The sequence below is a fragment of the Monodelphis domestica genome, chromosome 2, assembly GCF_027887165.1.
Source record: "Monodelphis domestica isolate mMonDom1 chromosome 2, mMonDom1.pri, whole genome shotgun sequence".
Classification (NCBI taxonomy): Eukaryota; Metazoa; Chordata; class Mammalia; order Didelphimorphia; family Didelphidae; genus Monodelphis; species Monodelphis domestica.
The window spans coordinates 397,255,383-397,280,211 of record NC_077228.1 but is presented as its reverse complement, the minus strand read 5'-3'; the positions used below and the strand labels follow the sequence as shown (position 1 = coordinate 397,280,211).

Sequence of the window (24,829 nt, the reverse complement as noted above, 5' to 3'; positions counted from 1 at the left end):
AAACTTTAAGGTTTTATTATGCATAAAATGAGTATAACATTTTGAGTAATTTTATAGTTATTTTGAGGGAAATCTTTGTATATCTTAAGGTGTTATATAAGTGGGAACCATTATACTTGCTCAAAAATAGATTTTTTAAACATATCTGAAAGGGGTGGTGGACTTATTTCCATCTCTAGTGATTATAATCTGAAGTTATTTACTCATTGTTTAAATAAATTAGTCTTTGCAAAGCCAAAGGAAACTGTAAGCCTTGCCAAAATATTTTTCCTTGCTCTTGACTTCCTTAGATAATGTCTAACAATCTGTAATCTCTTGTCAGTGCAAACAGTTCATTTTGAATAAAACATTTAAAAGTTAGGGTAAAAACCACCACTATTCTTCTGGAAATAGCATCTGGTCATAACAATACATACTGCACAAACACACATCCTGTGAAGGAACAGAAAATTTCTTGTTTCCTGAAGCCATCTCACACAGCAACAGGCCATTGAACAAAGCATATTTGCTATGAAAACTTAAACAAAAATTACAGTGGTTGCTGGGACTGTTTCTGTCTTAAATATAACTTCGAGAATAATAAGTAAAACTTTTAAATATATACAAAACTTTTCAGAGAAGATGGCAGAGGGAAAAAAAATTCCACCTGAAAAGAATAACCTATGTCCCTTTAAGGTTTACAAAAAGGCATTTCCCCCCACAAAAACATCATGAAATATGGAATGCAATTATTATTATTATTCCCATTTTACAATTAAAGAAACTGAGGTTGAGGGAAATGAAGGGACTTGTTCACAGTGCTGAACTCTATATACAAACCCAGAACTCTTGACTATAGATCTGCCTTTTCCTGCATTTCATTGCTATTTAGCAATATATTATTTAAGAATCAATTCTGCTGAAAGTGTGATTTGTAAAAAAATTTGCTTAGGTAATATATTATCTTACAAGAGATGTTATTATGGCTCTAGTTAGGCATATCAAATTTTACAAATGAATGATAATATCCTTTCAAAAAATTAAAGATATTTGTTCTTTAATAATATGTACATTTTGTTTATATTGTAAGAAAATAAGTCTTATATTTGATTCCTTTTGTTTATGGTCTAAAAAGCCAAAATATAAACAAGCTGTTCTGTCTTCTCAGCAATACTACTAACCTGCTACATATAAGATCATTTTTTAGAGATTATAGCCTTGTTGCTTCATTTCTTCCTCTCTCTCCCCTCCAATTTTCACTTAAGATCTACTCCATTTTATCCTTAAGAAGCAAATGACACAAAATCCATTATATCATATTATTTGAACAATCAAATTATCTTCTTTCAACAAGTTTTTAAAAGAATCTTCCACCTTCATTTCACCATGGAATTTCTTCTTTGAAAAAATGTGATAACAAAAAAAATGGCTTAAAGATTTAGATATGTTCATTTTGTCCTAAATTCATCAATACCAAAAATTCCTGTCTAATTAAACATATGTTATAAAACTTATAGAAGATAGCTTATAAAATCAAATATTCATCCAAATATCCCATAGAACTGCACATTTCTACATGCTCTGACATACAAGAGAAAATTCAGTTGGTCTTTATTTTTCCCAAGACTTCTAAGAAATTTTTAAATAAAATAAAAGTATAATGAAAATAATATTTGGAAATAGAAAAAATAAATTTAATCACTACTGAGATATTTTCTAGCAAATATACTAGATTTTTAAAAATCATTTGATTAGGCAAGAAAACTAAGTTTAAGGGTCTGTTAACGTGGAAATATCTATAAGCAATAATACCATTAAATATGTAAAGGCATTTTATTAAATGAATTTATTTCTATATCTGCATTTAAGATATGTCACTGAATCTTTATGGAGGTTCAAAGTACCAAAGAATGTATTACTTTGGGTATTAAGAGAATTAAAAAAAAACATATTTGTGAAAGAACGATATATGTTCTAAATGTAGCATTAAGAACACACTTTAAATGCATTACAAAAGAATGGACAATTATTTAAGTGCTAAAAATGGCAACCAATAATAGGAACTATCTAGGCTTTCAAAGTATTTTTCCTTTTACTATTTTTTACTATACTTTGTAGTTTACTGAATTATTATTTTCCACACAAATAGCAGACAATGTTGTATCACTCATTACTATAGAAAATTCAGAACTATAGAAATGAGAAAAGCAGTGTAATTTGTAAAAGCATTGTAAAAGGTATTGTAATACTTGCTTTGGATTTGGAAAGGAAAATTATATCAAAACAATTCTGTCTAATGAACCCCGTAGAATGAGGTTTCTTGAAATCTGGGTCTTCTGTCATTTTTCTTTCTGTTTTTTTAGGGGCTACCATATTAGCAGCAAACAGAAAGTGCTTAGAAGTGTTTGTAAAATTAAATAACAAAATCAGATTGAGTCAAAAAAGAAGGCAAAATAGTTAAAAAAACTAAATTAATTCTGACCAAAAAATATGATAGTGAAGGTACAGTGGATAAAGTTCCTGGCCCGAAGCCATGAAGACTCCTCTTCCTGAGTTCAAGTCTGACCTTAAACACTTACTAGCTATATGACCCAAGGCAAGCCACTTAAATCCCTTTTGCCTGAGGTCCTCATGTATAAAATGAGCTGGAGAAAGAAATGGAAAACTACTCCAGCCTCTTTGCCAGGAAAACCTCAAATGGAGTCATGAAGAGTCAGTCATGATTGAAATTACTATAAACAACAACAAACATGAAATAGTTGAAAAACATGAAGTCAGGAGATATTTGTTCATATCCTCTTCAGAGCACCAGCTCCATGACAATGAAGAAGTCATTTAATCTCTCTAACCTTCAACTTCCTCATTTGCAAAATGAGGATATTAACATTTGCAACTACCTACACCTCATAGTGTTGTTTTGAACAAATATCTGAAAACCTTAAAATCGTGTAAGAATACTATTAGGACTTTTTAAGCTCAGAATAATCTGTGGGTGACAAAGAATGCTAAAAAGGAATAACAACAATAACTAGCATTTACATGGCTTTTAAAGTTTGTGAAGAGCTTTACAAATATTATTTTATCATTACAACAACCTTGGGAGGTTAAATGATATTATTATTATCCCCATTTTCAGATGTTGAAATCAGGGCCAATGGGTTTAATTAAATACATTGAGTTAAATTCAGCCAAAAGAACTTCTAAAGCTATGTTAAGGAAACAAATAAGATCAAGATACCACTCAGGAGATGAGGAATTTATAACAGATGACAGAGAAAAAAGAACTATTCAACTTATTCTTTGGACTGGAAACAAATAAAGTTAATAGGGAATTAAAACCAAAGAGAAATATCAAAATATTTAAAAGATTATCTAGCTGTCCTTGACGGGTTTGCTAAGTTCAGATGAATTACAGTCCAAGGTATTGAAAGAATGGTGATTGTGAGACACTCTTAGTGACTTTTGAAAGATTGTAGAGAATGGGATGATGCCAAGGACTTTGGAAGCACAAATGTTTCAATTTTCAAAAAAGGAAAGTGAATGGAATCTGTAGATTATATATAGGCTGTAAGCTTATCTTCAAGTTCTGGCAAAACTTTTTGTCTATATTAAAGGAACAGTTAGTAAACATAAAGAAAATGAAACAGTGATCACAAAGAGTGTGAATTCTAAAACTACTCCACCCTACTCAGACCATACTTTAGAAGATTTGATTTAGCTATTTCCTGATTTATAACAATGGAGACACTTGGTCTAACAGAATCAGGTCTTGGGAACTCTACATTGCTCCACCCTACTTAGTTTAATGAGGTCAGGAATGTCTGCATCCATACTCAAGGATTAAGTATCTAAGAAGATGGCCTTCAACAGACATGTGCAGAAACAGCTGACAGACTCCTGGGCTGTCCTAAGTCAAGCTAAGCTAACATTGATACTGATGAGATGCAGCAAAATGACGTAAAACCGTCTATATAGGGCACATCACTTCCTCTCTTTGACCCTTTTCCCTGGAGAGGTGGCTCTGGATGGCAGCATGTTAGTGTTTCGACATCTTGGCATGGTGGCAACTATTTGTCTGGGTTTTGGTGGTGAGTTTGCCCTTGAGCTAATTCAGGTTCAGGCATCTTGGCTGAGCCCTCTTGGAGTTCAGGCTGATTCCTTCCTCTTTTACTCTCTAAAACCATACCTTCCTAAAGCCTCTAATCTTCCCCCTGGCACAAGCCAGGCAGGAGAAATCCTACACCCTTCCCTTCTCCCTTCTTAATTTCTTTCCACTATATTAATTAAATCACCATAAATTTCCAGCTGACTTAGGTATTTTTTTAATTTGGGATATCCATGGTGACCAATAATTAATATAGTTTAGGTCAAAATGCTAAAATTATCCTTTACAAGAGTCAGCATGGTCTTTTTTTGGCAGTTAATAAGCACTTATAAAGCATTTACTATGTGGCAAGAAGTATACTAACCATAAAGAATACTAAAAAGAAAAGATAAAAACAGGTACACCAAAAGATCAGTCCCTACTCTCAAGGAGTACACATTTTAATGGAGGATACAACATGTAAATATCTAGGTACATGCAAGAAATATACACATTATTTGAAGGTTATTTGAAAGGGCAGGGCATTACAAGCCAGGGGGTGGGGTGGGGTAGGAAGAGATCATAAAAGATCTCCTGTGGAAGGTGGGATTTGAGCTGAGGTTTGAAGGAACCCAGAGCAATTAAGGTGGAGATGAAGATGGAGATGCAGAAGGTTCCAGGTAGGGAGAATAGCTATTGCAAAGGCACAGACAGGAGATCAAGTGCAATCTGCAAGTGAGACAGTATAGATGTAGAGTTCATGGAGGGGAATAAGTGCAAGAAAGTCAGAAAGGGAGAATGTCTTTAAAAGCTAAATAGAGAATATTATATTTGGTCCTAGCAATAACAGGGAACCAATGGGGTTTTTTGAGTAAGCAAAGTGGCATGGTTAGATCTTCGCTTCAGAAAATTCACCTTGGCAGCCAAGTGGAGGATGGATTTTCAATGAAGAGAAGAAACAAGGAGAAGTTAGATGGCTCTTGCAGTAGACCTGGCAAGGAGTGAAGTATAGATCATATCAGACTAATCTTATTTTCTTTTTGTGTTAGTATTACTAAATGAGAACTAGATAAAGGAATGTTGTGTTTACAGTTTAACTTGATTTTAGCAAAGCATTGAATTAAAGAAGTTCATGCTATTCTTCTGGAAAATTTGTAGTGATTTGGATTCAATAATAGACATGGATTAATTAAAATACTGTTGTTTAAAGAGGTAATAGTTTTTTAATGATTCAATGTTAAGTTGGAAGAAGATCTCCACAAGAGTGCCTCAGAGATCTATGCTTCGTTCAGAGTGTCAACATGGAATCTAGGAACCCCAATCTTGTGGCCTAGTGGGATCTGATGAACCCCAAGTTTCAGGACTAGCTTATAGGTTGGAGACCCCAAAGTTTGTACTTGTTCCCTTTTCCCATGAGAATGTACCCTGAAGGGAATCTCAGGCTAGCAGTTTCAGACTGAGTGGGAGACCCTCAGGGGAATGACAATCCACTTCGGAAGGAGGGTGTGATATACTGGGAAAGGGCTTTGGGAGATGAAGAGTCATTTGAGGAGTGATTCTTTGGCACTATAGGCAGTGCATCAGTCTCATAAGTCTCATCAGTCTCTCAAGCTGAAGGTCCAGAGTTTGATCCTCCTGGGAAGGAGGGTGTGATATACTGGGAAAGGGCTTCTGGAGATGAAGAGTCACTTGACTTCGGTTTGAGATTAGCTCCCACTTGATGTGGATTGTCATTCTCCTGAGGGTCTCCCACTCAGTCTGAAACTGCTAGCCTGAGATTATTATTAAATGTGACAGAACCTTGGAAGAAAAGAATGGTCCTGATTTTTTAAAAAGGGGTAAAAGGAGGAGTATTTACCCCAAACTACTAAGCAGGGAATCTAACATTAATTTTCAGAAAAATTTTGGAACAAATTACCAAACAAATTGCTTGTAGGCATACAAAAGGAAATAGTGATTACCAAGAAACACAATGAGTTCACTGTTGGTTATGTAAAACTTCCTTCCTTCCTTCCTTCCTTCCTTCCTTCCTTCCTTCCTTCCTTCCTTCCTTCCTTCCTTCCTTCCTTCCTTCCTTCCTTCCTTCCTTCCTTCCTTCCTTCCTTCCTTCCTTCCTTCCTTCCTTCCTTCCTTCCTTCCTTCCTTCCTTCCCTCCCTCCCTCCCTCCCTCCCTCCCTCCCTCCCTCCCTCCCTCCCTCCCTCCTTCCTTCCTTCCTTCCTTCCTTCCTTCCTTCCTTCCTTCCTTCCTTCCTTCCTTCCTTCCTTCCTTCCTTCCTTCCTTCCTTCCTTCCTTCCTTCCTTTACTTCCTCCCTCCCTCCCTCCCTCCCTCCTTCTCTCTCTCTCTCTCTTTCTTTCTACCAAGATAGCAGATGAAGGAAATGCCAAAAATAAAGCATACCTCGACTGAAACAAGACATTTTGAAAAAGTCTTTCATGATAGCTTTGAGAATCAGAGAAAAAAATATGGGAATGGGAACAATCTCTGCTATCAAGGTACTTTTATCAACTGAAAGGATAAACAATATGTAGAACAAATAATTATAGCATGAGATAAACTGAAAAGAGGAGAGAGATATATGTGGAGAGGAGGGAGAGGGAAAGAGGGGGGGAGAGAGAGAGAGAGAGAGAGAGAGAGAGAGAGAGAGAGAGAGAGAGAAGAGAGAGAGAGAGAGAGAAAGTATACTACCAACTTTGGGAATCAGGAAAGACTTCACAGAAGAGATTGTGACTGAGCTGAGTTTTGACAAAAGAAAGATTGTTCCGCTCATAAGCAGAGAGGGAGAGAAAGAACATTCTAAGGCATAAGGGCCAGCCTGAGTAAATAGGGTAGGAGATGGAAAATTCAACCTATTAGGCATAAGGATTAATATATTGGTCAGTTTTGAGCTAAAGTTCATATGGTTCAGATTGTCTAGATTTGTGATTCTTAAATGGGAACTGTGGAATTTTTTTCTTAGCTTGTTTATTTTTTTTAATCAATATTTTGATGACTAATTTTTTCTTCATAAACTTTTGTATTTTATGCACTTAAAAATATTATTCTGGGGAGGGGTGCATAGACTTCCTCAGATTGCCAAAGGAAACCATAACACACAGAAAATGAAGAATACTTGATCTTAACTATTGAGTTTGTAAAGAAGAGGACAAAGAAATAAAACAGACAAGTGAGACAGGAGCCTGACTGTGAAGGGCTTTCCCTGCCTGGCCAAGGAGTTTGCCCTTTTGTTCTACAGGTAGTAGGTGACAGGCAGCAAAAGGTTTTTAAGCAGGGAAGGTGCAAGATCAGATCTAATCTTACATAAGTATAATATGTCTGAGAGGGAATGAAAGAATGGAGGAGCGATCAGTATGAACTGGGTGGGAAAATGTAAGAGAAAACTTCTGAGTGAAGATCTTTGTATATGTTTCTATGTTAGTCTGTGAAGCTGGTGTGAGCAGCTATGGATCCCAGTTCAAATTCCTAAGAAATTATATCAAATTTTAGGAGCTATGATAACAAAATCTTAGTAACTAATTATCTAATGGGAAAAGTTCCAAAATTCCTTTGGTTTCCAACGAGTACTGACCGAGAAAGCAATAGATTCAGAGTCTGATTGTAAGCAAAATAAACCCCTTGTGGAAAGTATTTGTGGGTGTGTAGAAGTTTGTAATACTTGTCAGGAATGTTTTAGAAAGTATCCCTAAATTTGGTACGAGTTTACAGTAGATGTGTTACCTTACTGATCGGGGTTTCTTCCAGTTTTAAGATATTAACCCAATATGTGTTCATTGTTGTTTAATCATTTTGGTCATGCCTGACTCTGTGACCCCATTTATGGTTTTCTTGTCAAATATAAACTAGAGTGATTTGCCATTTCCTTCTTCATTTTACAGATGAGGAACTGAGGCAAACAAGACAAAGTGATTTGCCCAGGGTCACACAGCTAGTAGGTATCTAGGCCCAACACTCTATCTATCTAGCTCAGTATACAGATCACTATGTGAACTTTTATGCTTTTCAGAATATTTCTCAGTGTCCTGAATTGAAAAAACATCCAAATACTGTTGATGATGACTTGCTAAGGAGGAATTAAGATGAAATTTATCAACTCTTATCAGACCTAGACAGACTTCATATGCTGAACTACATGTTGTTTGTGTTCAAACATCTGGGCAATTTTGCTTCTTGTTTTCCTTCTGTAGGTTCTTATGCTTTGTCCAAATGCCTGTTCTCCCTAGAATTAGTGTACACATAAATGCCACTAACTCTAACTCACTGTCTGTAAGCTGCAAAGCTAACAACATTTCTCATTCAAAACAGTTGTGGAAGCTAGTACAGATCAACCTATGGAAGTAGAGTAGAAAAAACTATATTTCAAAATTTAAAGATTTAGCTGTTTTCATTTTATCTAAAATTATATTAGTCATTTAAAAAAACACATGTTATTAGAATTCCCTAGCTGTGCAGTAGCCTGCTGGTTGTCTTCTTACATTAGTCTAGCCCCACGCTAGCTCATTTTCCACCCAAGCAATTACATTGATTTTTCTAAAATAACGTTCTTTCAATATCACTCCTGTATTCAACAAACTCTAATGATTCCCTATTACCTTCAGAATCAAATGTAAAATTCTACATTTGACTTTAAAAGCCCTTTGTAATTGGTTTCTTCCTAGTTTTTCAGTATTCCTATACAATACTTCTTCCTTATCTGCCATATACTCATCCATCCAGTGACACTGGCCTCCTTATTGTTTCTCACAAATGACACTCCATCTTCTGATGCCATGAACTGTCACTGGCTGTCCTTCATTCCTAGAATTCTTTTCTTCCTCAGCTCCACCTCCTAAATGACCTGGCTTCTTTCAAGTTTCAGCTAAAGAGAGGTCTTTCTCAGTTTTCCTTACTCTTATTGCCATGCCCAATTTATCCTGTATATATCTTGTTTAGTTGTTTGCATGTTGTTTCCCTCAATAGACCATGAGCACCTTGAGAGCAGAGACACTTTTTGCTTTTCTTTGTATCCCCAGTTCTTAGTATAGGTCCTGATCCCATAGTTGATGTTTTATAAATACTTGCTGAATAAGTTTAGTTGTTTACTATCACTTGGTTAATAAAGCTGAAGTATTCAAAATTCAGGGACTTTACAAAAGAAAGTGTATTGATAATTTTTTTAAAATCAGAATCTGAAAACTATTTTAAATTAGTATTTACATATTTGAAAATTTCCTGACTTAGCCTTTATTCATATAGCTCTGATATATTGTAATCTTCTCCAAGGCAAGGGCTTTCACTTATATCTTTGTATCACCAAGCAATTAGCATAAGGGCTTAGTTTTTCTTGATTGAATGACTAATCTGTAATTATTTCCTCTGCATATCAATGCTTTTGAAAAAATTTTCCATTCCTTAGGAATGGAATCAAAGTATGCCAGGCTCTTCTATCCTTTACTCTCTCTCAAAGTCCATCCAAGTCCATACTAGTCATTTCCATGACATTTTCTATCCAAAAAATGGCCTCCATGGTCTGGTTTGCAAGGTGGGAGAACAGTCAAGTCAACTAGTATTTATTAAGCCCTCTAGTGCTCCAGGTATTGTGTTAAGCATTAGGGACCCAAAGGCAAAAAAAAGTCTTTACTCTCAAGAAGATTGGTCTGGTCTGGCAGACAATAAGCAAACAACTAGGTACAAACAAGATAAATAGAGGATAAAATAGAGGTAGTTTGAGGAAGATTGGGAAAGGATTCTTACAGAAGGTGGGACTTTAGCTGAGACCTAAAGAAAGCCAAGGAAGCCAGGAGGTGGAGATGAGGGGAGAGAAAGAGCTCTAGGGATGGGGAAGAGTCAAAATACTCTGGAAGCTGAGTGCCCTTAGTGAGGAAGAGCAAGCAATATCAGAGGTAATAGAGTATGTATAAGAAAACTGGAAAGGAAGGAAGATGTAAAGTTATGAAAGGCTTTAAAAGCCAAACAGAGAACTTTATATTTTATCCTGCAAAAACAGGAAGCCATGGGAGCTGACTGAGTAGGAGGTGATATGGTCAAACCTTAGTTTCAGGAAGGCTGATTTGACATCTAAGTTGAGGGCAGATTGGAGATGGATGGAGATGGAAGAAGCTGGAAACCCTAAGACCCACCACAAGGTTTTTACAACTGTCCAGGTATGAGGTGTTGAGAGACTGCCCTAGGGAAGGGATCATGTCCCAGGTGAAAAAGGGTGGGAGCAGGTAGAAAATAGCCAAGTTAAAGCCCCTACTCAGAAATGATCTTTGCACTTATTCCCTTCTGGTTTAAGGACATTATTATTATTTCTACCCACCCTATTCACACTGGTAAAAATTGATGATTAAGGACTAAGTCACCTAGTGCCTGGCATGTACTTTGCCCACAGTAGGCAATTAAATAGTTATTGAACAAACTACTCTAAATGGGGGTTTAAGGAATAGCACACCAGTGAGCTACTAATAGAAGCTTTAGTATATAAGATAATACCTCAAATCTCAAAATACTCAAAATCATTCAAAAGGAAAAGCTTTCTTCCTTTGGAAATTTTTATTCCACATCAGAAATTCTTTGGGAATATAAAAGTAAGAGAGCTCAACTCTTTTCAAGTCTATGAATAAACAGGAAGAGGAAGGTGAAAACTGATTTAGATAAACATTTCCTAAACTAATTCAGTCACAGAACACTTTGGGACCTGAAAAAGAGAGGTAAAACTGGTAAATAGAGAGCCCTATGGTCAAGGCAATAGATCAAGGAGATCATGGCTACAACATGCATAGGAGGTAGATATTGGAGAAAATTATCTAAAAGTATCTCTTTTTTTTAGCTTCTTTCTGGAATATATAGTTTATCCCCCTAGTTCCATATCCTGCACCCCCCAATATATCCATAATCAATTTGTTGAATCACTTCTAAATGACTAAGTTGAAATCTATTTCAATTGTCTTTGCTAAGTAAAATAACCAGCCTCTCAGGAGGTGCTAGGTTCAAATCTGGCCTCAGAAACTTTCTAGTTGTGTGACCCTGGGCAAGTCACTTCACCCCCCCCCCCCATGCCCATTGCCTAGCCCTTACTGCTCTTTTGCCTTGGAACCAATACACAGTATTGATTCCAAACTGGAGGGTAAAGGCTTAAAAAAAAGAAAAGAATCAACACTGTGTTGGTTTTAAGGCAGAAGAGCAGTAGGGGCTAGGCAATGGGGGTTTAAGTGATTTGCCCAGGGTCACACAGCTGGAAAGTGTCTGAAGCCAGATTTGAACCTAGGGCCTCCTGTCTCTAGGCCTGGCTCTCAATCCACTGAGCTACCCACCGTATAATTAAGTTTAATGTTGAATGAATTAGTTTGTATCTTCTTTCCTACAGAAGCACATGACAGAAAAACATGACTGTAACCACTTGGCCTAAATGCTAGTCACTGCCTTTGCTGTGACACCAAAGTGTCCTGGAGATTCCTTTAAAGTGGTCTTTTTGTCTGGAATCTAAAGGAAACTTAAAAGGTGTGGAATTCTCACCACACCCAGTTGTCAGAGAGGAAAGGAGAAAAACGGAAATTTTTGTCACTTAGTGGGAATGTGGAGACTTTCTAAGTTACTTTGAGACAATGGGAATTTCAAGGTTTTTTTTTCTAAGTCCTAAAGGAAAATGTTTCCACAAACCAAACATAAATACCAAACCTTTACATTCTTCATCATTTGGACTATATACTACCGGGAAAAAAATTTTTTTTAATAGCTCTTTTGTATGTAGAATAACTCAATATATTTATTATTTAAATATATGAATTCCAATCCTGGCTTTATGGCTTTCAGTAGGTCTAATAACTTATCAAGCTAAAATTAATTTAAATTCACTTCATTGATCGATAAATACTTTTTAGGATAGAGGATGACATCACAAAGTTAAATTATTGGGTGCTGCTAATCAAACAAGGCAAATCAATTTCAGCTCAACAAATATTTATTTAGTAAAGCTCACTCTGTTTCCAGCAATATGCTAGGCACTAGGAATACATATTCCCTGCCTCCCCCCTCCACTGGCCAAGAAAATTCCTGCATATACATACACATACACATGCAAATGGTAAATAGGACATTTGGAAGAGAAGATTATTATTAACTGGAGAGATCAGGAAAAAGGCACCTAAGTTATGCTTTGAAGGAAGGCAAGAGTGAATTCCTCAAGTGGGGTTGGGGGGGGGGAAGGCACATGCATGTAAGGTGGTCCATAGACTACCATGTAAGAAAACCTAGCAAAAGTGCAGTAAAATCCCTGAAAGTTTATCATGTGAACCTCTGGCTACTCACACATCAAGGATCTTTTCTTTATTTGAGCAGGTGATTCGATTTTAAAATTATCGCTCTTCAAGTATCCATAGTTAGCCCATTCCTGTAGAGATCTTTCTGTCCTGATATAGTGGCTAACACTACTAATTCTTTCAGTCTCAGATCATCTAAATCTTGCCTGATAATCTTGCCATCTATGCTTTTGTTTTACTTCTTTTAAAAACCCTTACCTTCTGTTTTAGAATCAATACTAATAATACAGAAGAGCAGTAAAGGCTAAGCAATTATGGTTAGGTGACTTTGCCCAGAGTCACACAGCTGGGGAGTATCTAAGACCAAATCTGACCCCTGGTCCTCCTGACTCCTAGCCTGGCACTCTCACCATGTGACTTAGTGGCCCCTTCTATGTCTTTATCTAAATTACAGAAAGTAAAGAGAAAGCATAGCTAAAAGAGAGAATGAAAAGAATTCATCCAACAAGTAAAATTCCTTAGTTGTGTGACCCTGGGCAAGTCACTTAACCCCTATCACCTAGACCTTACCACTATTCTGCCTTAGAACCAATACATAGTATTGATTCTAAGATTCTAGGAAGGTAAGGATTAAAAAAAACAAACCAAAACACAAAGAAGTAAAGATGAGATAGTTAACCAGGAATCAGAAGACTAGGAATCCAATTACTTAGTTAAAAGGAGTCATACCTTCTCTTTGTAGATTTTGTACCAAGTTGAATTTTTCCTGAATATACTAAATACCAAAAAGTATCTTCAGTTTTGCTTTAGATTTGAACTGAATCAGCATTTAAGTCAAACCACATCTTAAATGCTATTTCTATGTGGATGTAAGGAATTAGTGCTATTCTATCTTCTTAGTAAATATAGCATAATATTTCAGGAGCAAGTATAGCAAATATACTTCATTAACAATGGAACTTGTAGAAAAAATATATCTTCATGTTAAGGTTTTAAAAACATTCCATACTTTTATCTTCTCATACTATGGTAAATTCAATCATATCCTTATACATGTATGTGTATATATGTATACATTATGTAATATATATCTATCTTAGGAGGTCTTTTATGTGGTATTTCATCATAAAAAGTCAGACTCAAGAAATGCTCAATAATTATGTAAAATGAAGATAACAAGATTACATAGCCATCTAACCAAGTAATACAGAGGCAATTTTAACATTATCAAAATTAACTGAAAAAAAAAAAGCCATCTTGTAGAAAATAAGCTGGTATATAATGTTTTCCTTTACACTGACTATAAAATTCCAAACCCTATTTTCACCACTTTGGTATATTTTTTCTCTTTCACTATTAATATTCCACATTTGATATAGAGGTTACTGCTGAACAATCCATAGAGTGGCAGTTTCACAGCACAAAATAAAAAATGGAAAGAGGAACTATATATTAAGATAAATCAAAATATACTCAAGCTTGGTATAATTTCATATCCACTTCTCCCAAGAGACAGAAATGTTCAATAGTGCATTTTGACTAAGCCTCCTCCCAACACAAGGGCTCCATTAAAACAGGAAGTCCCTTTCATGATGGCAAAGAGTGCCAATATCATTTGATGACTAACACCAAAATATTTTTCCCTTCTTCCAATGGAGGTCAAAGGACTAACAGAATCATATCTTTTTTGAGGGAGAAAGAGGACCAAGATGAAAAGAAAGACTCACCATAATAGAAAGAAAAGGGGGGAAAAATTTAATGGAGGAAGGGTGATATAAGGGAGAAAGACATCCTAATTTAGAATAAAATGCTTCATCTTAAACCAAAGCAAATCAAATGTGTAGCAACTTCTTAAGTTTCTTCAAAATACAGGATCTTCTTTCTAGTAAAAGTAGACCCACCTGACCAAAGCCATTTATGTTAGTGCTTTTTCTTTCACATCAAATACAGAATTCTTTTCAAAAGCTTTTAAGTCTATTTACTATCAAATCTGTCAAAACCTTGTCTTAATGGGACTGGTGTTGAATATTTACTTAATTACCTCAGATTACACCCAATGGAAGAAAATATGAAAAAGCATATATACTTTACTTGAATTTGGGAAGAAGGCACTGTTTCTACAAGAATTTTCATTTTTATTTTTCTGATAGAGTTGGAAGGAAAGGGAGGTATATTTTCCCCAATCAAATCAATGATATCTAAACTGAAAACAAATAATGGGTTTCTTGTAATTATGAAATGAAAACATTTCTTGGTAGAGTACTTGCTTTTGTCATGTTATTGGAGATTCTAAACCATGGATAATTAGAAAAAGTTTAAAAATGCACTTGAAAAAAAGTATCTCAAGGCTTTGGCCCAAGATTGGAATAAGTGAGTCATAGGATCACTTGATTTAAGGCTGAAGAGGCCTTTGGAAATCATCTAGTCCAGGGGTTCTTAATTTGGGCTCTGTAAACCTGATTTTTAAAAAAATTTCTTGATAACTATGTCAATATAATTCAGTTCCTTTGTAACACTGTGTAGAAACTACATCAGTGGAAGAATTGCTAGTTTTATTTTATACATTTAAAAACATTATTCTGAGTAGAGGTCTATAGATTTTATCAGACTGCCAAAGGAGTCCATGATATGAACTACTGATATTGTCTTAAAGTTACAGATAGGAGAACTTCAACTTAGAGAGATTAAGTGACAATTAATTCTTAAAAAGTAAAGCAAATTATCAAGCCACTAAAGTGTTAACAGTTAAATGTTTATGTTCCTTTCCCCCTCTCTTGTCTTTAGAAAAAGTTAACAATTTCCTGGAAATAGACTGTATCCAAACTTGACCTTGGATATTTTCCCTGATGATGAATTTCGTGGTCCGTGTAAACAGTTTCCTTATGAACTGCCTGCTTCTAATTCAATCAACCCAATGGGAAACATGAGCAGTAAACAAAATTTAGTGTTCGTGCAAGAATCTCATCATTCTAATTGGCAATAAGTAATAATTTTCTTAAAAGACACCAATGTTTTTTCCATGGGAAATAGTTTTGGAAGAGAGCTTTTGCTGGTTAATCACATGGCCTAGCACTCCATATATTAGTACTGAGAAAATTTAAGACTAAAAGAGAATGTTTATATTCCCACTTCACAAAAGCTATTTTAAAGATTTTCAGGCAGTCCTGATGAATGGAAATATTTCTAAGAAAAACAGAATTTCACAATATTTTACCTGGCCTAGTGGTAGGATTTCTGTCAAAAATCACCTTTTGCTAAAATCCTATTTTGTTCTAATTATCAACTGTTCATAGAATTTTTTCTACTTCATAACATTCTGGTGATACATTTAATACCATACCCTAAGGCTACTTTACAAACCTCTGTTCAATCAATATAGGTAAGAGAGGTAACTGATTAATCTTACTTTATTTTAATTCAAATACTTTTCTTTAGTGGGGCAATTAATTGCTGGTGAAGAATTCCCTCTACTTATGTAGATCTCAACCGTTCTATAATTTACAGTCTTACTTGCCTTGGATTTAGAGAATTTAAGTGACTTGCTCATTGCCCCACATTTTTTAAGTATCAGAGATAAGATCTGAAAGTAAATCTTCCTGATTCCACGACTAGCATTCTCTGTAGTAAGATTCTATCTCAATCTTATTTTAAAATTTAAATTTATTTAACAACAAAAGAATTTTTAAGAGGTGTTTACATATCAAATTTGATTTAACAAACACTTATTAAATGCCTATGAAACACAAGGCTGTTCAAAGAACCATTTCTGTGTAAATGAGGCTTTGTATGGTTAGGAAAACTAATATTACTTTTAGGCAAAAAATTGAGGGTGTTGTATATTTACAGTTTTTTCTACTGCTTTTATTTCCTTTCATATAGGGTGATCCAAAAGTCTTAGTGCTTTTAGACCACACTATATAATAGTACAAATGATAGTTAATAGTCTCTGGGAAAAGTGACCAAACCTAATTAAATACATGCAAAAGAATAACATTCTGGTTGGAATACAAATTTAAGGTTCTCAAGAAATATTTAAAATCTCATTTAGAGGGAAAAATTCCAAAAGAACAAAAAAGAAGCTATAAGAACTTGTGACATATATGCATGATTTTTCATCTGTATAAAATCTTTTAGAGAATGGTCCTCATTGTAATAATTAAAATTGGGTGGCCACATGTAATAGTTAAAAATTTGATTTGACAAAAATAATAAAAACAATTGTTTTGGTCACTGTTTATAAAAATTAAAGTTAAACTATGAGTCAGGCTATTTAGTAGCTTTATTTACAGCAAGGTAGAGATAGTAAAGTAGGAAATATAGGAAAGAGATAGAAAATATTGCCTAGCTAAAAATATCCTAAGACCTAATCCTAGCACCTCCAGACCATGAATGAGAATCCAAATCTCACCAGTCAGTGAGAATGTCTCCTGCCAGGTGTTCCAACAACCAAAAACCAAGCCAAAGAGGCTGAGCTGCAAAGGGCAATCTCTCATGCCGAGGGGGCAAGAGTCTCACCCAAGTAAGTGACCCTCTTCAGCCCAAGTCTCCAATGTAGGAAGCCAAATCTTCACCAGAATCCAAAGTCCCAATCAGGAAGCTGAAATCCGAAGCGCCAAAAGGCACTGAAAACTGCTGAGAATCTTCAGCGCACACGAGGCCAAGACCACCAAGAATCCCACCAGAGCTCACGCTCCCTAGGCTAAAGGCTGCCAAGAATGAAGAGCTAGAATAAAGGCCCTGAATCTCTCTCAGGCTTCCACTGATATACAGTTCTCTCCACCTATCAGCTCTCCTTGGCACATCTCAGGCATCAGTCAGAGCCTTTCCATTTGCCTGGCACTGGAGGGGTGGAAGGGGGGCACTGCTTGTGGCATGTTAGTCTGTTAGGGCCTGAACTTTCTTTGTTAATGACTTACTAAGTGTTAAGTAGGGATACTTTAAGTTCTCGATTGATTGATTTAAAATAGACCAAGGGAATAAAAATTCCCTTTCACATCATAATCATCAAGGGTATCTTTAATGAAAACATAGGAACAGGAAAAGCAGAGTTTCAGAGATGATGTCCTTCATCTTTGCGGTAACAAACTGCTTGGGAGGAGTATTTAAAAAAAAGCATTTCCAAACCATGCTGCCTGCACTCTTTGGCCTCCTTCATCATCTTCCTCCCACCAGAAGTCAGACTCTACCCTGGGGACCTTGGACTTTGAAAGGTGGGCCTTTGCCTTATCTTGCCTATGCCACCACATACTTCCCAATCATTACCAAATCTTGCTGCCTCCATTCTGACAATCTTCTTTCCAACTCTATGTATAGTGTTCCCTCATTGCAGTGTACGTTTGAAGGCAGACAATGCCTTGGTTGCTTGTATGTGTAACCCTATTGTATAGAACAGTGCCTGATGGGCAAACTGTAAACACAATTGTTTTTGTAGTCATTCATTTAGTTGAACCCAATGCAGCTTGGAAGGCTCTCTTTGAACAGGTGTCTCCTACAAGTATTAAAATTATATAGTTCTGGCATATTCTGGCATATGTGACTAAGGAAACATACATTTCACATTTTCACTGAATACTGCCATATAGCAAAGTATAAAGCTGGGAGATGTGCTCACCAAAATGTTCTTTAATGTTGTATATGATGTCTTATGTAGAGTTTGACCAAGAGAGCAATTCTCTATTCAGAGAAAGCTTCTCTAAGTGTTCCTATTCATGAATGACATTATACTAATCCCATGAAGGTTTAGAATATGATAAAGTCTCCTTGGTGAAATCTACAATAATATAAAAAATGGACTAAAATTTCTTATTTTAAATAGGATAAAAAATGTTTATTACCCAAACTATGATATACAGATAGAGAAACAACTCCTTGAGTTAGTCCATCAGAATATAGGTAATACCCAAAGTCTTTAAGCTTTAATATCTTAAAATGACATTGAGACTTTAAGATAATTTATATTATTTATCTTGGAGACTGTACTACAGATAGGTAAAGGAATTGGGCCAATAACTGAACACTATAAATTTTGGCTGGTGTGATCAAGAGAAATTTCTCTCAATCACAGTGGATTGTTTTTGTGAAAATAATTAGTGTTCCCAAATTCCTTCTTGCTGGAAAAGTCTATTTTTTTAACACTATTATTTTCATGTTGATGCTATGAAGCTTTTAATTATAGAATACCATGATCCCAAAAGAATAAAAATTATGAGAACAGTAAAGAATTATGGTCAGAGGATACTGAAGCTTGTTGTCAAATGACTATTGTGTATGAGAAATCATGTAAAAGAAAACAAAAGATATGTATGATTTGAAAGGAGCTGAGTTGATCATGTATGGGGAGTAAAAACAAAATTGCTAGACAGTTCTGGAATCATAGATGTAATTAAAGGAAAAAAAAAACAGTGTAAGGCCTTCATTCCATGGGCTAGATCTTCTTTGGACAATTTACAGAAAAATACAGATAAGGATTACATATAGGAAGAGAAAGCATGAAGGAATTAAAATCTGTATGGGTGAAGGAAATACACTAATGAAATCACACTTATAAAAGACATCATGTAGATCTGAGTGATTTCATCAGAATAGAAAAGTTCTATTAGAATATCAATTCTATGAGAAACTGTCTCATTTCATCTTTATATTTCTCTTACTAAACAGACCTGAAGGTTTAGGAACTGTAAACTGAGCAGAAGCAGAGTCTCAGGTAGGTTCTCAAGAAGTGAACAATTCTCTCTTCTCCTCTCTTCATTCTTTACCTAAGAGAAAATCTGTTGAAAATGGGTATGATTAAGTTGGTCCTCAATTGAGAATGCTAGAAGCTGTTACCAAGAGGGTATGGATATATGCACTATATACTTTTCTAGCATGATCTTTGAAGATACTTAGTATAAACTGTTAAGTTGCTAAGCCACTCTGAATGTGCCTACTTGTGGACAACCTGGAAAATTTAATTCAGTGTTCACTTTTTGGGCATTCCATATGGTATATGTGAATTGGCAGTGACCAAAGCAGATCCCAGAATAGCAGGAGCACAAATCAAGTCAAATCAAAAGTAGCAGGTGGTAGTGTATATAGAATGTTAGACTTGGAGTCAGGAAGATCTAATTCAATTTAGCCTTAGACACTTATAAGCTGTATGACCCTAGCCAAGTAACTTAACTTCTCTCAGTCTTGGTTTCCTCTTCTGTAAAATGGGGAAAATAATAACTACCTCACAGAGTGGTTGTAAGGATCAAACAAGATAGCATTTAAAAGCATTATATAAATGCAATTATGATATCTTATTATAGACAACAACAAAAATAATAAGCTCCTACTATGTGAGAAGTTCTATGCTAAGGGCTGGTGAGTCTAAGAAAGGCAAAAAAGTCCCTGCTCTCAAGGATAGCTGCATGCTGAACCTTGCTTTGCAGAAGTATGGGGGATGGGAAAGGGACTGTTGAGGACAAGTGTGCATCAGGGCTGCTCCAGAGACAATTAAGCCCTACATCTGTAGCAGCTGAAGAAAGAGAGAGTTTTGGCTCTAGAACCAGTCCTCATGATGGAAGTACTGGGTAATAAAACCCATATAGAAATAATTCTATGTCAGAGTTGGCTCAGTTATCAGTCCTCAGTAATTAGCCAAGGGGGAAGCTCTTTAAGAGTAAGAAGTATTAATTCTTTATATTTATATAGTGATTATACACACACACACACACACACACACACACACATATATATGTATATATATATAGCATAGTGCCAGACACAGAGTACATGCTTATTGAATGAGAATAATCTGAGAGATTCAGGAGCTAGATGAGGAACTAGATTCAGGAATTAATGAGAGAATATCCATTTGGGTCTGTCATGAGCTTCGTATACACTAAGTGATTAAGATTTGCCAAAATCAAATGAATTGTGATGTCTAGTAATGAATCTCATTAACATTAGACTATATATATGTATACATACATATATAGATAGATAGACAGATAGATATATAGATAGATATAGATAGTGAATTAATGTGCCCCTTTGCTGATCTTCAGCTTTTAAAATGGATGAGACAAACTGATTAAAAGAAAAATAGTTAACAAGTTCTAACAATTTACAAAAAAAAATTAAGAAAAGCTGATTTTATATGCAAAGAAATACAAGTTCTAGTATCTAAACATCAAATCAGACAGATATGAAATTAGGTAATTACTACATCAACTAACATTTATTATGTACCAGTCTCTGTGCTAGGAACTAGGGATACAAGTACAAAGAGTAAAACAATCCCTACTCACAAAGAGCTTATATTTTAATAGAAGCTATAATATACACAGACATAATTATACAACCTAAACATAAAGTAGTTCAATACAAATAAGGTAGTTTCAGAAAGGAGGGTCTAACTTTGGGGAAATGAATAGTCAGGAAAAAACAATGCAGAGGATGGTACTTCAGTTTCATTTTTTAGAAAATTCTTACCTGTTCTAGTATCAATTCTAAAACAAAAAAATGGCAAGGACTAATCAGTTGAGGTTAAGTGAATTGCCCATAGTCACACAGCTAGGAAACTCCTGAGTCCAGATCTGTGCCCATGTCTTGTTCTCTATCTACTGTGTTACCTAGCTATCCCTTAAATTTATTTTTTACTTTTATATAGGTTGCACATATGTTATCAAAAAATAAATATTTCCATGTTCATCAGGCTGTGAAACAACATAGAGAAAAAATCATGAAAAAAATAAAGTGGAAAATAATGCTTTACTCTGCATTAAGACTCCATCTGTTCCTTTTATGGTGGTGGATATCCTTTTTTGTCATGAGTCCCTTGTAGTTGTCCTGGATCCTTGCCTTGTCTCATATATATATATGAGACTTTTTAGAAAAAGTATACAAAAAAAATTCTATTTGTAACTTTCAAAGCTGTTCTGCTTTCCTGCGATTCCTTTGGGCCTTTGATTTGTTCTCTTCTCTTTCAGTGGGGAAGAGAACCCTATCTCAACCTTTTCTCTCCCAAATGAAAAAAAAAAATAAAAAAAATTCAAATCCTTATAACAAGTATTCATGATCAAGCAAAACAAATTCCCACAGTGGTAATGTCAAAATATCTATGTTTTGTTCTACTCTTGTGCCCAACACCTTTTTCTCAGTAGGTGGATAGCTTGTCTCTTCTATGTTTCTAGAATCATGATTGGTCATTGCATTGATTAGAGTTCTGAAGTCTTTCCAAGTAAATTTTCTGTACAATTTTGTTATTGTATAAACTGTTCCCCTGGTTTTGCCTATTCTACTCTGCATCAGTCCATGAAAATAGTTTCAGATTTCTTAGAAAAGGTAATCTTTTGACATTCCTTGTGGGCATTAATATTTCATAACATTCATATACTATAATTTGTTTGGCTGTTTTCCAACTGAGAGATACCTCTTTAGTTTCTAGATTTTTACTATGAAAATAGTTAAAAAGCTGCTATAAATATCTTGGGATATGTAGGTTCCTTTCATTTTTTCCAAACTTTTTAGAGTGTAAGCCTAGTAGTGATATTGTTGGCTCAAATGTCATGAATGGTTTAGGAATGGTTTAGTGACTTTGGGGGTACAGTTCAAAATTTCTAGAATGATTGGACCAATTCACAGTTGCAACACAGCACTAATGTACTTGATTTGCCAAAGTCTCTTCAACTGTCAATTTCTTTTTTGGTTATGTTTTCCAATCTGATGGGTATGAGGTAGAATTCCAGATTAGTTTTAATTTCTATTTGTCTAATTATTAGTATCTTAAAGCACATTTTCATAAGATTATTGACAGCTTAAATTTATTCCTTTGAAAACCTCAAATTCTCTGACAATTTATATAACAAGTAATAGATCTTGTTAAAATTTGAATGAGTCCCTCATATATCTTGGATATGAGACCTTGATCAGAGAAACTTGTCTTAAACATCCCCCCCATTTGTTTTCCTTTTTAATTTTAATTGCATAAGTTTTGTTTGTGAAAAACTCTTTCATTTTACGTAATAAAAATTGTCCCTCTAATTTTTTGTGATTCTTTTTATACCCTTGGTCATGACAAATGTTTATGTTTTCAACTCCATTCCTATCTTTTACATTATCAGAACATAGCAAAGAGTTAAAGAAAATAAAGGGATTCTGCCTACTACATAGAAGTCTTCCCAGATTAAGACCTAGACGTGTACATAAGAACCACTGTTGTCTTCTTTACAAATGCTACTATTCAGTAAGTAAGCACAGTGCAAAGGAAAAAGCACTAGAGTCACAAGACTGTTCATATCCCAATTTAGATACTTGTTACCTCTATGATACTGTCAAGAAAAACTTGCCTTCTTGGACCTTAATTTCTTTTTCTATAATAATCAAGAAACTGGTTTTGATGGGCTCTGATGTTCCTCCCAGCTCCAGATTTAGAAACCTAGCCTGGACATTGTCTTTCCAATTGTTAAAAATAAGTTAATGCTTTGCAATGCAAAGTTATTCTATACAAGCATGCCTTTCTACTCAGAAGGACATTGCTTTTAAAGGAGCATGGAGACTGTAATGACACACAAAAATCTGACTGCTCATACTTTATAGACCTTGTTTGAACATTGATGGAAGCCCACAAATATTTGTTGAGTTAAATGAGCTGGTAATCATAAAAGTACAGGCAGTTACAAGATTATCAATGAACTGTGTTCCAGAAGTTCCTATGTTGAATAGTATACATGTCAGACCTTTGGGAAGGGAAAGATTTTAAAACCAAGCAAGACTTAGAAGGAGTCACAAAATGTAAAATAAATAATTTTGACTACATCAAATTAAAAAATTTGTGTACAAACAAAACCAATATAATTAAAATCAGAAGGGAAGCAACAAATTAGGAAACAATCTTCATAAAAACCTCTGACAAAGGTTTAATTACTCAAATTTACAAAGAGCTAAATCGATTGTACAAAAAATCAAGCCATTCTCCAATTGATAAATGGGCAAGGGACATGAATAAGCAGTTTTCAGATAAAGAAATCAAAACTATTAATAAGCACATGAAAAAGTGTTCTATATCTCTTATAATCAGAGAGATGCAAATCAAAACAACTCTGAGGTATCACCTCACACTTAGCAGATTGGCTAACATGACAGCTATGGAAAGTAATGAATGCTGGAGGGGATGTGGCAAAGTAGGGACATTAATTCATTGCTGGTGGAGTTGTGAATTGATCCAACCATTCTGGAGGGCAATTTGGAACTATGTCCAAAGGGCGATAAAAGACTGTCTGCCCTTTGATCCAGTCATAGCACTGCTGGGTTTGTACCCCAAAGAGATAATAAGGAAAAAAAGACTTGTACAAGAATATTCATAGCTGCACTCTTTGTGGTGGCAAAAAATTGGAAAATGAGGGGATGCCCTTCAATTGGGGAATGGCTGAACAAATTGTGGTATATGTTGGTGATGGAATACTATTGTGCTAAAAGGAATAATAAAGTGGAGGAATTCCATGGAGATTGGAACAACCTCCAGGAAGTGATGCAGAGCAAAGGGAGCAGAACCAGGAAAACATTGTACACAGAGACTGATACACTGTGGTATAATCGAACGTAATGGACTTCTCCATTAGGGTCAATGCAATGTCCCTGAACAATCTTCAGGGATCTATGAGAAAAAACACTATCCACAGGCAAAGGACAAACTGTGGGAGTAAAAACACCGATGAAAAGCAACTGCTTGACTACAGGGGTTGAGGGGATATGACTGAGGAGAGACTCTAAATGAACACTCTAATGCAAATACCAACAACATGGAAATGGGTTTGAATCAAGGACACCTGTGATATCCAGTGGAATCGCATGTCGGCTATGGGAGAGGTGGGGGGGAAAGGGGGAGGAAAAGAAAATGATCTTTGTTTCCAACGAATAATGTTTGGAAATGACCAAATAAAATAATGTTCAAAAAATAAAAAAGAAGTTCTTATGTTAAGTCAAATGTTTTGAAATAGTAAAAGTATTTTCCCCTAAAAATAATGTTATCTATGTTGCCAAACTAGCCAACAAAAGCACATTTAACCCAAAAATATGTAGCATAATCAAAAGAGGTGATATAATGGAATGGATAGAGGACTGGCCTCAAAGATAGGAAGACCTACATTTTATGCTGTTTTCTCACACATCTTACTTGGGTAATTGAGCAAATCATTCAACCTCTCAGTGCCCTAGCAGGTCTCTCCCTTAATTTCTTTTTTATGAACTAAAAAAAAAAACAACTAAATAAAATGAATATTTCCATGAATATAGGATAATAAAAAAAGATTGTATATGAAAGTCTGTGTCTCTCTATAACTTGCATTTCTTTTTAAATATATAATAAGTTTAACATATAATTTTCAAGATTCTGATGGCCTGAGATTCATTTAGCTTTCCTTCTGTTCTCTTCTGTCCATTATAAAAATGTTTCAATGACATCTCTCTTACTTTTTTTGCTTTGTCTGGTATCCCTACCCCTCTTTTCCCTCTCATCTCTTACCAAAACTTAAAAGAAAACCAAAACAAATAGTAATAGTGGAACA

General features: G+C 35.1%; 1 protein-coding gene across 4 annotated transcripts in view; it reads right to left on the bottom strand.

Annotated features, from left to right (window-relative positions):
* Nucleotides 1-24,829, bottom strand: part of NCOA7 (nuclear receptor coactivator 7) — a 226,356-nt gene that overhangs the window by 146,967 nt on the left and 54,560 nt on the right. For 2 of the 4 annotated variants that reach the window (XM_056818725.1, XM_056818726.1), the window contains exon 3: nt 4,979-5,054. The exons of the other annotated variants lie outside the window; for them this stretch is intronic. In XM_056818725.1, the coding sequence (XP_056674703.1) occupies nt 4,979-5,054 (76 nt within the window). The remainder of the gene's footprint in view (nt 1-4,978; nt 5,055-24,829) is intronic. 4 annotated transcript variants of the gene reach the window in all.